The sequence below is a fragment of the Marmota marmota genome, unplaced genomic scaffold (assembly GCF_001458135.2).
Source record: "Marmota marmota marmota unplaced genomic scaffold, marMar, whole genome shotgun sequence".
NCBI lineage: Eukaryota > Metazoa > Chordata > Mammalia > Rodentia > Sciuridae > Marmota > Marmota marmota.
This window is the reverse complement of record NW_026000075.1, coordinates 9,781,164-9,795,036: the sequence shown is the minus strand read 5'-3', so window position 1 is coordinate 9,795,036 and position 13,873 is coordinate 9,781,164. Positions and strand designations below refer to the sequence as shown.

Sequence of the window (13,873 nt, the reverse complement as noted above, 5' to 3'; positions counted from 1 at the left end):
ACCCCCCCCCCCCCTTTCTATTTATCTTCAGACCTAGTTCCTAAGACTTGAAAGGGTATCAGGATTCAATGGTGAGTAACACAAAATTGTTGAATCTGAAAGTGGAACAGGTATCAACACATTACATTTCTCAGGAGGCTGTGGCTTGCTTGAGGGCGCCTGAGTGGGAGCTGAATTAAAGGTCAAGGATTTGCAGATTTAAGCTTGGTATTCTTTCTGGCTATAAATGCAAAATAAAGGAACAGAGAAGCAGGATCCTACACAAGTGGGTTATAAGGATAAACTAAACCAAGAATTCCTTGGTGACTTCTTTGGCTTGGATTGAAAAACTTTACTTTGAGAATTGATTATAAAGTGGGTTAGTTCATGGCCAAACTTCACTTTGGCTGGAGGTCACTTTAATTTGCCACTTGGACTCATACTAGAATGTTCAGCCATCATACAGTGCTTGTCACTCAATTTTTCAGGCAGCACAAATCTTGGGCTTCTATCAAAGAAAGATTATGCTTCAAAATCACATCAAGTCTTGGCTCTGAGAGTTACTGGCTGTGTGACTTTAGGCAAACTGCTAAACTTCTCTGTTTAATACATTTATAATTTTAGTGAATCTATAAAATGTGTAGTGAAAAGGAGACTGTTGTTATATATTAAGAGTTCAGTAAATATTAACTCTTAATTGTTCAATTTTGGTGGTCTGGCTTTCAACGGATCCATTCATTCAGAGCTGATAAAGGGCTTGAGAATCTTCTAGTCCAATACTCTTATTTTACAGATAAGAAAACTGAGGCCCAGAGGAAGGAAGTGACATCTGACCTGATTTATTATAGACCTAATTTGTTTACTAATTTCTGGTTCAGAGTGTTGTTTGTTTGTTTTACAGTTTTAGCCTCTTTCACTAAATAAGCTTTTGCTGTTGTTCTGAATAGAAGACGGAATCTGACCACTTCTCACCTGCAGGGCCACCAGCAGGGTTTAAGGTTCAAGCCACCCTAGCACTCCCCTGGATCACTGCAATAACATACTTACTAGTGTCCCTGCTTTTACCCTTGCCCCATTCAATCGATTTCTAACTCTCCACTTGGCATCTTAGAGTGCTGAGGTTTTTGTTTGTTTTTGCAAAGTATTGTGTCCTCTCTCATGTCACCATATTCCTCTTTCATTGCTCTCCAGTCACCCTGCCCTCTTTGCTGCTCCTTGCACATGTCCAGCATACTCAACCAGGGGTTTGCGTATGTTCTTTCCTCTTTTGGAATGATCTTCCCCAGATATTTGCATGATTTTCTCCCCGACTTGGGCCTTTTCATTTTCCTATTATGCTTCCTCCCCCCATGGAATTTATTACTTTATCACATATTCTCTATTTCTCTTAGGTCCTGTATTGCCTACTTCAATAGGAAACAAACACTGCAATGGCACTGCTGTTACATGGCTGCATCTCCAATGTCTAGGACAGAGTCTGATGCAGGAGAGAAGCCCAGTAAATTTTGGGTGAACCCATGAAGGAGCAGTGTGGGATCTGTGGGATGCAAAAGGGTGTGCTTCCTAGGGACTTTTGTTATAGACACAAACAATGAAAAGTATGATACATTTAATTAAATATGCTATGACATGGGATTTTTCTGACATAAGAAAATGAACCTAAGTACCTTCCTCCCCTTTTTAAAAAAATATATTTTTAGTTGTAGTTGGACACAATATCTTTATTTATTTTTACATGGTGTTGACGATGGAACTCAGTGCCTCACACATTCGAGGCGGGCGCTCTACCAATGAGCTACAGCTCCAGCCCCTTTCTTCGTTTTTTTAATACAACTTACCTAATTATCTATCTTGAGTTATTTAGTACAAATGGAATACTTTGCAAAGCCAAACCAAACCAAAACAATCATTCTGATGAATCAGGGGGAAAAATGACAGTTTTCATTCCCTCTCTTTTTGGGTTCTTAGAGAAACTTCAAAGAAAACAAACAAACAAAAAAATGTAGACAGGAGGTCAGCTCTCATGAATCAGATTTCATCTTGATAGGTTTTTTATAGACCTATAACAAAGTGGAGCCCAGAAAATTGTGTTAGGTAATGGAGATTCTGACAGACCCTTTAACTATGTGGAACTAGGAGCTTCTGCTATAATTCTGCTGCTTCCGATGAAAATTTCAAGTGTTTTCATTAGGTACAACAGCTGTTTCTATTACAGATAACAGATCTCAGAGGTGGTGATGTTGATATCAACTTCTAGTGAGATCAGAACACAGTGTAGCTTGTACAATTAGGTTTTTTTTTTTTTAATTATTTTTTTTCCTGCACACGCAAATTAACTCTGTAGCAGTAAAAGGAAATTACTTACTTGCTACCGGAATTGTCTGAAAGTGATACGATCATCCTTTGTGGAGTCACATTAACCAAATTAAAAGCCCTTGGGAAAAATTTGGCACCCTGTTCCTTCCCATTCACATCTTCCTAAAGACCTCTCAGGAGCTTCCATTTAGAAAGCTATGATCATTACCAGGTCTTTTAATTTGGAAAGATTGGCTGCTCACCAGTGAGTCTTTCTAGACTCCCAGTGGTTGGGTGCAGTGGCTGTGTTGTGTCACAATCTTCGAGGCCTGGGATGCCTTGACTTTACCATCTTCCCAACTTCTACTTGCTTGAAGGTATTTTTCCAGCTGGGGTCACAGAATCATTCTGCTACTCTACATTGTCTTGAAGATGGTTGCCATTATTTCATTCTCTCACTGAATGTGCATGTCACCTTTTCATTGATTTATTCCCCAGCTGTTTGAATCCAGGCTGGTCTGTGACTGCTTTGACCAATAGAATATGGTGGAGTTGCTCTGCCAGTTCTGGGACTAGCCTTTAAGAGGACTGATAGTTTTTACTTCCTATCTCTGGAAATCGTTCATTTTGGAACCCAGCTGCAATGCTGTTTAAAGCCTAATTCATGTGGAGAGATCAAACTTAGGCATTCCAGTCAGTTGCCTCAGCTGATAAGGGCTAAGTGTCAGCTATGTGAGCAGCCATTTTGGAGCGCAGACCATTCCTACCTTCACAGGACTCTAACCCATGCACAGAAGGCACTAGATTGAACTGTCAGAGAGTAATTGCAAGAGCTACCTAGTGGTATTGTCAACATAGAGGTCTGATAATATCAAGTTGTTGGAAAAGTTTATTTCGGGCTCATAATTTCAGAGGTCTCAGTTCATAGATGGCTGGCTTCATTGCTTGGAGCCCAAGGTAAGGCATAATAGCATGGGGGAAGAGTCCAGCAGAGGAAAGCTGCTCAGCTCAAGAACAATCAAGAAGCAGAGAGCGAGGAGAGACCACAGGGAAGATGTGTCCTTTCAGGGTATGTTCCCTTGCTTCCTCCTCCAGCCAGACCCTACCTACTTATGGTTAGCAATACAGACCATTCACGCGAGGATGGACTGATTATCAAGTTACAGCTCTCACAATCCAATCATTTCACCTCCAAACATTCTTGCGTTAATATAGGAGCTTTTGGGGGACACCTCTTCTCCAAACGGTAACAGGGTGGTTTGTTAAGCAGTAATAGATAACTAAATTAGGGACAAAATGAGAAACCACAGGCTAAGCATTCCTATGAACAAGGGTATCAAAAACGCTAGCTTAGAGTGAGCTGGAATAAGTAGTTGTCTGCAGGATACAGATAGATGTTGGACTCTTCCACCTTTGCGGCTGGTCTCTGCAATTTAATAATTGGACTGTTGCCCTATCATCTCTTGGATTCGTAAATGTAAATATTAACTTACTAGTGCAAATATTTCTGGGAAGGATAATGCTCTAAATCAGAGTATAGCTAAGTTATTCTGTATAGGGGCAGATAGTAAATATGTCAGACTTTGTGATCTGTAACAGTGGTTGTGGCAACTATTCAACTTAGCTAAGTTAATGTAGACGATATGTAAGTGATTGGCATGGCTGTATGCAATAAACTTTACTGCCAAAAGTAGGTCATGTGTTAGATTTGACTTGCAGAGTGTTGTTTACTGACCCCATTTTATTTCATTTAAGAATAATTTTTAAGTTAACATGTTTTTGATAGAATATTCTCAAAGAAATATTATATTATCAAAATATATTTGGATAAGGAATGTTGATTTTTAATTTTCCCATATTCTTTATTGGTAATATACAATACACAATAGTGGAATTCATGGATACATATTAATACATGTACATTATATAACAATATAATTTGGTCAATGTCATTCCCCAGCATTTTCCCATTTCCTCCTTTTCCTCCTCTGGTCACTTTCCTCTACTGCTCTCCTTTTCATTTTTATGAGCTACCCAGATCCCCACCTCTTTCTCTTCCTTTTCTTCTCTAGCTTCTACATATGAAAGAAAACATTCAACCCTTAATTTTATGAGTTTGGCTTATTTTGCTTAACATAATGCTCTCAAGTTCCATTTATTTTCCTGCAAATGACATAATTTTATTTTTTTATGGCTGAATAAAACTCCATTTGTGTGTGTGTGTGTACATATTTTCTTTATCCATTAGGTTGATTCCATAATTTGGCTATTGTGAATTGTGTTGCTATAAACATGGTCATACATGTATCACTATAGTATGATGACTTTAATTCTTTAGGATAGATACTGAGGAGTGGTATAGCTGGGTCCTGTGGTGGTTCCATGCCTAGTCTTTGAGGAGCCTCCATATTGATTTCCATAGTGGTTATAGTAATTTACAATTCCACCAAGAGTATAAAAGTGTTCCTTTTCAGCATTTATTATGGTTTGTATTCTTGATTACTGCCATTTCTGACTGATATGAAATGAAATCTCAGTGTAGTTTTGACTTGTATTTACCTAATAGCTAAAGATGTTGAACTTTTAAAATATATTTGTTGGTTGTTTGTATTTCTTATTTTGAGAGGTGTCTGCTTAGTTCATTTGCCCATTTATTGATTGGGTTGTTTGGTTTTTTTTTGGTTTTTTTTTTTGAGTTCTTTGAATATTCTGATATTTATTCTCTGTCAGAAGATAATATGGTTTACATATTAGTTGTCCCCTGAAAGCTCTTATATAAAGCTCATGAAAGAAGGTTTAGAGGTGAAATCATTGAGTTATGAGAGCCTTAATTCAATCAGTGTTTTAATTCCCTGATAAGGATTAACTTGAGTGATGACTGTAGGCAGGTAGGGTATGGCTGGAGGAGGTGGGTCATTGGGGTGTGCCTTTGGGTAAATATATTTTTTGAGCTGAGCTTAGTTAGTGTCTGTCTGCTTCTTGGGGTGATATCTTGAGCTTCTTTCCTCTACTACACTTTCCTGCCATGATGTTCTGCCTCACCTCAAGCCCTAAGGAATGGAGCCAGTTGTCTATGGACTGAGACCTCTGAACCATGAGCCCTGAAGTAAACTTTTGCTCCTTTAGTTGTTTTTGTCAGGTGTGTTGGTTACAGCAGTGAAAAAGCTGAGCAAAACAGAAGAGAAGTTAGCGAAGATTTTCTTGCATTCTGTAGGTTCTCCACATTCTTTTTTTTTAAATATATATTTTTAGTTGTATGTGGACACAATGCCTTTATTTTTATTTATTTATTTTTGTGTGGTGTTGAGGATGAACCCAGTGCCTCACCCACACTAGGCCACAACCCTAGCCCCTCTCCACATTCTCAATTGTTTTCTTTGCTGTAAATAAGCTTTTAAATTTGATGCTATCCCATCTATTAATCCTTGACACTATTTCCTGAGCTTTAGGAGTCTTGTTCAAGAAATCTTTGCCCTGTCTGTATGTTGGAATGTTAACCCTACATTTTTTTTTTTTAAATTTTTATAGGAGTGGCACAGTTTCCAGTCTAATTCCTAGGTCTTGGGTCCATTTGAATTGATTTTTGTGTAGTATGAGGAACAGGGGTCTAGTTTCTGACCCCATTTTAAACATTGTTTTTATGGTTCAAAGAAACATTTGCTTACATTGCTTGACAACCCAGTCTTTAGCACTGGGTTTGTTTGACCTCTCGCTTAATCCCTTTTACTAGCCCTTCTTAGTTCCCTTTGTAGGTTTCTCTTCCTATATTTGCAATGTGCTCTTCAAAGCTTTCCTTTCTTTACTTTGTACACTCTTTCTCAGTAATATCACCCACTCAAATGATTTCACTTAATACAATTGGCCAATGACTAAGAAATCTCTGTCTCTATTCAGTCTTTTTTTTTTCCACTTTTTTCTTTTACTCTTTTTATCTAGAACTCTAGGCTTCTGTACATTCCCTTGGGTATCTTGCCAGCACCTCAGTTTCAAAAGACTTTTGTGCCTATTACTACCCTGAGTCTCTCAACTCTGAATCCACCCTTCTGTGGTCTGCACCGTGATGCTGGAACTCTGCAAACCCCATTTTTGCTTTGCTAACTCTTTGTTCTAGCAATTGTGGGCACTAGAGGAGGAATAAAGTACTTTCCCATTTATTGATTAGATTATTTATTTATTTATTTATTTATTTTTGGTGCTTATCTTGTTGAGCTCTTTATATACCCTAGAGATTAGTGCTATATCTGATATGTGAGGGGTAAAAATTTGCTCCCAGGATGTAGGCTCCCTGTTCACATCACAGATTATTTCTTTTGCTGAGAAAAAACTTTTTAGTTTGAATCCGTCCCATTTGTTGATCCTTGGTTTTAATTCTTGTGCTTTAGGCGTCTAATTAAGGAAGTTGGGGCCTAGCCCCACGTGATGAAGATTAGGGCCTACTTTTTCTTCTGTTAGACACAGAGTCTCTGGTTTAATTCTTAGATCCTTGATCCATTTTGAGTTAACTTTTGTGCATGGTAAGAGATAGGGATTCAATTTCATTTTGTTGAATATGGATTTCCAGTTTTCCCAGCACCATTTGTTGAAGATGCTATCTTTTCTCCAGTGCATGCTTTTGGCACCTTTGTTTAATATAAAATAGTTGTAATTTTGTGGGTTAGTCTCTGTGTCCTCTATTCTGTACCATTGGTTTACCAGCCTGTTTTGGTGCCAATACTATGCTGTTTTTGTTCCTATTGCTCTGTAGTACAGTTTAAGGGCTGGTGTAGTGATACTACCTGTTTCACTGAACAGACACTTCTCAGAGAGGATATACAATCAACAACAAATGTATGAAAAAATTCTCATCCTCTCTAGCAACCAGAGAAATGCAAATCAAAACTACCCTAAGATACCATCTTACTCCAGTCAGAATGACAGCTATTATGAAGACAAACACCAACAAGTGTTGGCAAGAATGTGGGGAAAAAGGTACACTCATACATTGCTGGTGGGACTGCAAATTGGTGTAGCCAATTTGGAAGGCAGTATGGAGATTCCTCGGAAATCTGGGAATGGAACCACCATTTGATCCAGCTATTCCTCTTCTTGGACTATACCCAAAGGACCTAAAATCAGCATACTACAGAGACACAGACACATCAATGTTTATAGCAGCACAATTCACAATAGCTAAACTGTGGAGCCAATCTAGATGTCCTTCAGCGGATGAATGGATAAAAAATGTGGCATTTATACACAATGGAATATTAATAAAATAATAAATAAATTAATAAAATTATGGCATTTTCAGGTAAATGGATGGCATTAGAGAAGATTATGCTAAGTGAAATTAGCCAATCCCCAAAAAACAAATGCTGAATGTTTTTCTGATATAAGTGGGGTGACTCAAAGTGGGATAGGGAGGGAAAGCATGGGGGGAAGATTATTTCTAGATAGGGAAGAGGGGTGGGAGGGAGAGGGAGAGGGAAGGGGAATAGCAAGGATGGTGGAATGTGAGGGTCATCATTATACAAAATATATGTATGAAGATTTGAATTTGGTGTCCACATACCTTATATACAGAGATAAGAAAAATTGTGGTATATATGTGTATTAGGAATTGTAATGCAAAAAAAAGAGTACATGTATAATGGCATAATTTGGCATGAACATACTTTATATATAGAGTTACGAAAAATTGCGCTGTGTATGGGTAATAATGAGTGTAATGCATTCCACTATTGTCATGTATTTAAAAAATAAATTAAAAAAAGGACTTTCCCCTCTCCTCTGCTTCTTGTTTACTTTTGTCTGCTTGGGGGTTCCTGTAAGCATCTCTTGACCAAACCTTCAATCCAGAAATACACATTATTTTCTGGAGTAGCAGGGGAATGTAGTTTTCCCTGAAGTGGCAGAATTACCCCCATTACCACTTCCCTCCCTGTCACTCTCCACAGTTAGACTTTCTGGGAGGTCTGGGTTCCAGCTGGTCAGGACCTCTCCTTTGAGCTGAGTGACACCAGGAGGAGCTGAGCAGGGTCTTCTAATAGAGGTCTGAGTTTTGGCTCAGTAGGATCCCTGTTCCAAATTTCTAAGTTGTAGTCATTCCAATCCCTTCCCTGGTTCCCTAGCCCTGAGGGATGGTGGTTGCTTTCTTTAATTGCTTCCTCTATGAAAACTTACTATTCTACTTTGCTTTTTCAGTTACCTAATTAATAGTTTCATAGTTAGTTAACCATTCTTCATATTAAATTATTCAAATATTTAGTATGGTTTCTGTCTCCTGACTGGACTCTAAAGGAATTTATATTCTCAGCCAAAAGCTGTACCCAAGACAATTTCCTTCCTTAGTAAATGGCATTAACAAACCTTATCCCCGGCCTAATCGCTAGGCATCCTTCTTAACCTTGGGTATTCTCTCAATTCCAGCATCCCAACAGTGAACAAGGCCTACAGCTTTGGCTTCCTGAATATTTTTTGTTTGTCTGCTTCTCTCCTCTTCGCCCACTGCCTTTAACTAAGCCACCACCAAACCTCCCCTGGATGACCCTCATCTCTAATAATTCTCCTCCACACATTTCTGGAGCCCCTCAAACTATTCTTACCCACGGCTCTACAGTTGTCCTCAATCCATTTTCTAGATAAATATACTTGGAAACATTCCGCATCCTTAGCTCAATTTATAAGACCTGTGACGTGACTTTGGTTGCCACTGTGCTTCTTTTTGAAATATCTTCTTTACTTTAGTCTTTTGTCAGCTTTGTGACATGCCACACTTTCTTTGTGCTCTTGGAGCAAGCTGCTCTCTCTGGAAATCCCACCCTTCACCTGGATGACTATGAGACATCCTTGAAATATTGTATACACATCACATTCTTGGAGATGGATTTTTCTGATCTCCCAGGTCAGGCTGTTCTCCTGCTATCTGTTGCCACAGGTCCCTGAATATCTCCTTTTTCCTGTAATACTCAATAAACATATAAGTAGCTGTCTAGATGGCATGGCCCATCCTATGGGTAGGGGCCATGTCTGTTTTTCTTAGCTCAATATCCCTAATACCTAGGGTGCTTTCCAGCACAGTAGATAGGCAACACATATTTGCTCAGTTCTGTTGATTTATATTTTATATGTATCTTAGCACAAATAAGTTGATTTCAGGAGACATGTACTTCCTTAGATGTACCAGAGTCCCTCAGGGATGTTGGTTACCTCTTCAATGAAGGCTTCTTTGTTCTGCTCTTTCCACATCTCCTGACACCAGTCTCCCTTTTTGGGTTCTGACAGCGATGGGAGGAGACTGGGGAGCAAACTGTCAGAAGTTACTACCTGGAGCTGGACTGGAGACCCAACACTACAGACGCTTACAGTTTTCTCTGTGCTCCTTTAGTGTCACACAACTCTCCCAAGTACTGGGACCAGGTGCAACTCTGCTTGTTGCATTTGAGCTCCAGTGGCCAAGGAAGGACTGTTCCTCCACTTCTAACCACCAACATGTTACTCACCATTCTAGGAAATGTAGCCATTCTTTCTTAAAAAAAAAATGTTTAGTTGTAGATGAACTCATTACCTTTATTTTATTTACTTACGTGGTGCTAAGGATTGAACCCAGTGCCTTATACTACCACTGGGTAATGTGCTCTACCACTGAGCTATAACCCCAGCCCTGCCATTATTTCTCAAGTGACAGAAACTGGGGAAAACAGTTGGGGAATGGACTCAAATACTGATGAAAAGGCTTTAAAGATTTCTCATAACCAATATTGGAGAAGCAGACACTTTCAAACAATATGAAAATGAGCAGAATCACGAAAACATATGACCAGTCTGTTGGAAAGGAAGCTGACCCGAGGGAACAGATTAAATAAATCCATATTTGATTTTGGTTTTGTCTCAGGGAGAGAGCTGCATTTACTTAAAGAAGAAAACAGAATATAAACTAAAGAACTTTCCTTTTTCCTTTCTTTTTATCTTCTAAACAGATTTGACCCAAGATGGACATTTTCCTTGAGAATAATATATCTTTTTCCTTCAGCTCAAAGTTTTACCTTTTGGATTGTATTCCACACACGTTCTTTATCGCTTCTTCTTCCTTCAAGGGTGTCCATAGCATCTGCCATTAGCGACTGCAGCTGTGGCACCAAGATAAAAATTATCAGTGTGGAATTCACACAGAAATAACTTCTCTAAATACACAGATTAAAACCTAATTAAAAAATCATTTGTACGCTGATGATTTTATTGCTCATCTTTCCCACAATGAACACTGCCACCTCATCTTTGCTTCAGTCATTACTGAGTATTATTGCAGACATAAAATATTGAAACAATGGACAGATTCTTCTTGAAAATTTGTAGAAAACGTATAGGTTTTAATGTAGTAAATGTTGATGTTTTGTTAAAAACAGATTTGGGTTGTAAAGAATGAAGGCAGTAGTTAATTCTCCCAGGAAATGGCATGTAGTACATGAATGCATTTGAGTGTTTTCTCCTGAGGCTAATGTATCATAATTCTAGGCATCACGCAAAAGCTCACCAGAGGACAATACTAAGATTGTGCTGTTTTATTGCCTCTTAAAGAATCTAGCTCATTTAGGTTCTTTCACTGTTCTTTTCTTTGTTAAAATTTTGAAATAACCAAGTCTTTTTTCTTTCTTTCTTTTTTTTTAGATGCCAAAGGCAAGTTTTAAACATGTTACACTTTGCCCAGAAGAGGTACCTGGAATATTCCAGTTGCAAACAATCCTGTACACATGATGTGTATGTGGCTGCAAAATTAAAGCTTCATCAAGCCTTGTGGTATTCATAGTTTAAAAAAAATTCTCTAAAAAAAAGAACAGATATCGGTTCAGTTCACTGTGGCCTCACACGGTATGAACCCTTCGATAATCTCTCTGCGCTTTGGATATTGCAAAGCTTGCGTAGGAGGGCAGAGTTGAGTCATTCAAATATCTTCTGTTGAGCAGTCACTGTTGATATAGCACTGTACAAGGTATTACTAGGATTTATTTTCTAAGTTAACCCATACTTGGAAGTTGAAAAGTAAAATCTATTACTGAAGGTGATGAGATCTTGCAAGATACATACTTTTCAAATGTCTGGCTTGCACATATATCCATATATATCTAATTTTTTTCTTTGTGAGCATATAAATTATAAAAATATCCCATGAAATTCCATTTCCCAAGGTTTCAGATACTGAAAAATTGCATATTAGGAAGGGATGTCAATAACACTAGTTTTGTGCTCTATGTATATTTTGAAAAATAAGTATTTCCAGCAGGAAAATAGCATCCCCTCCCCCCCCCCAAAAATAGATGTTTGGTTAAGAAGACTTAAGTGCAGTGAACTCCCCTGTATTTTTCATTTAAATCTTGAATGTGCTTTTCAGGAAGACAGGATCAACATTTTGCTGGCTTCCTAAATTAACATTTTCTTTGCTTTCTCTTATCTCAGAGGAGCATTAATCATGTAAAATTGGCTATAATATGCTCTTTGAAAGCTCCAAACTTACTGCACTCCTGAATGCCTTATAAATGGCAGGATAAACACTTACTTAGCCTTTTAGAAGGTGTTCTGCACGCAACCTTAAAGGTTTAGAAAGTCTTATTGCCAGTTTTGACATAGTAATTCTTTGATTAATAGATTTACTTCATAGTTTTCATCTTTGGTATACACAATTTTATTATTTGGCAAGGCAGACCATTTTATATACTTACTCTGAATATCAGTATTTATTTAATACACTCTAAACAGGTTTAGATGAACATTATAAATCCTGGCAGATCATTTCTTGGTTATATCTTTAAAAGCTCAAAAAGGGCAGGTTCTTTTAGTTATCTGAAGATTACAGGAAATCAGTTTGGGCTGTACTATGTGAAGTCAATTCAGGTCTATAATTAGTTTTAGCTACTCTCAATTAGAGCTTCAAAGCAAAGAGCCCTTCCCTAAAACACATTAGGACCTCTACATAGAGTATATTTTACCTTTCCTTGAATGGGCAGCTAACTGTTTAATAATTGTTTTTCAAACAAGGTGCTACAATTTCTAATATTAATTATGATTATAATACACACATGTATTTGAAAATTGTTTGTTACCTATTCCCTCAACTAGTTATGACTGGGTCTGTATAAGGCCAAAAGGTCTGTTTTTCTGAGTTAACTAGTAAACTCAGTTTAAAAAGCAGCTATTTTTCACTAACTACATTTTTTTCCCAAATAAACGATGTTTTATTGATTTACATAAATGTACCAGTATGTGCTGTTTTGGTCCTTTCAATATTTGGTAGTACTAGAAGTGATTATGAAAATACCAAAGACCATTTTGTGGTTGTTTTTCTATATATGTATCTCTTTTGTCCTCTCATTTTCCCTAGAAGAGAATCATATGATTGTATATCTTGTTGTCTAAGAAACACTTCATTGAAATTAAAACAAAAAGCCTGATACACAATATGAATAGTTAGTTCCTTTCTGTCTTTAATACATCACAAAATTGTTGTTATGAAAAATGGAAACTAGTCCACGTGAGCAAAGAAAAACCAGACACTCACCCTACACTTTCCCAGTTTCTTCATTAAAATGCTTCATGAGAGATAGGGAGTTTGCCTTCAGGCTACATTTATTATCACAACTTCTTTTTTTTCCCCCAAGACCATATCACTCTTCTGTTGGCTCAGGGCCTGGGAAAGCCTTAAACAAAGAAAAACAAATACTTACCAATTCCGCCTCCTGTTGACTGATGTCCTGTAGATAGGGAATGGTTGCTAGCTCTGCCATTGCTTGATTAATCACTTGGGACTGCTCCTTTACTCTCTGCAGCTGGCTGAGGAGGCTGGCGTACTGCAACTTCTCCATCACGCCCGAGCACGCACACATGCTCCCCTGGTCGCACAGTGAAGGGAAATGTTGTTGAACAAAACCACAGGAATAGACCTCTCCCTGGGCACCAAAGTCAGGGCTTGGTATATTACATTTACATCTTTTGAAGCACGGTTTCTATTGTAAATCAATGTTTTCTTCTATCAGTTTAGAAAATTGCCTAAACATTTTTTTTTCTAGTAGGTGAATATATATAAAAGGGAGCTCTCTGCAGAACTGTCGAGATGAGTTTGCTGGTTGCCCTGCATTAGGGAGATGGACTGAGGGAAAAGATGGACTGAAATTGTACCGGTGCTCTCCTAGTGGTGATCTCATGAGGCTGTGTCTAACTAGAAGAGGTGACTGTGTCTGCATCACCATAGCATCAGAAGAGCTAAGAGTTGCTTACTATCTTATGCAAGTGGAAACATTTGATGCAAGTTGAATTCTGTTTACTCTGATGGCTTACATTAAACCTCTGGCTCTGCCCTTCTCTTTAGTTCTTTTTTTTTTTTTAATTTTTTTTTTATTGGTTGTTGAAAAACATTATAAAGCTCTTGACATATCATATTTCATACATTAGATTCAAGTTGGTTATGAACTCCCAATTTTACCCCAAATACAGATTGCAGAATCACATCGGTTACACATCCACATTTTTACATAATGCCCTATTAGTAACTGTTGTATTCTGCTACCTTTCCTATCCTCTTCCATCCCCCCTCCCTCCCCTCCCATCTTCTCTCTCTACCCCATCCACT

At 38.0% G+C, this 13,873-nt stretch overlaps 1 protein-coding gene across 1 annotated transcript in view; it reads right to left on the bottom strand.

Moving 5' to 3' along the window:
- Positions 1-13,873, bottom strand: part of Spata16 (spermatogenesis associated 16) — a 220,307-nt gene that overhangs the window by 15,120 nt on the left and 191,314 nt on the right. Inside the window, exons 8-9 of the mRNA XM_015494342.1 lie at positions 12,972-13,136; positions 10,299-10,382 (exon numbers count right to left, since the gene is read on the bottom strand). Coding sequence (XP_015349828.1) covers positions 10,299-10,382; positions 12,972-13,136 — 249 coding nt within the window. The remainder of the gene's footprint in view (positions 1-10,298; positions 10,383-12,971; positions 13,137-13,873) is intronic.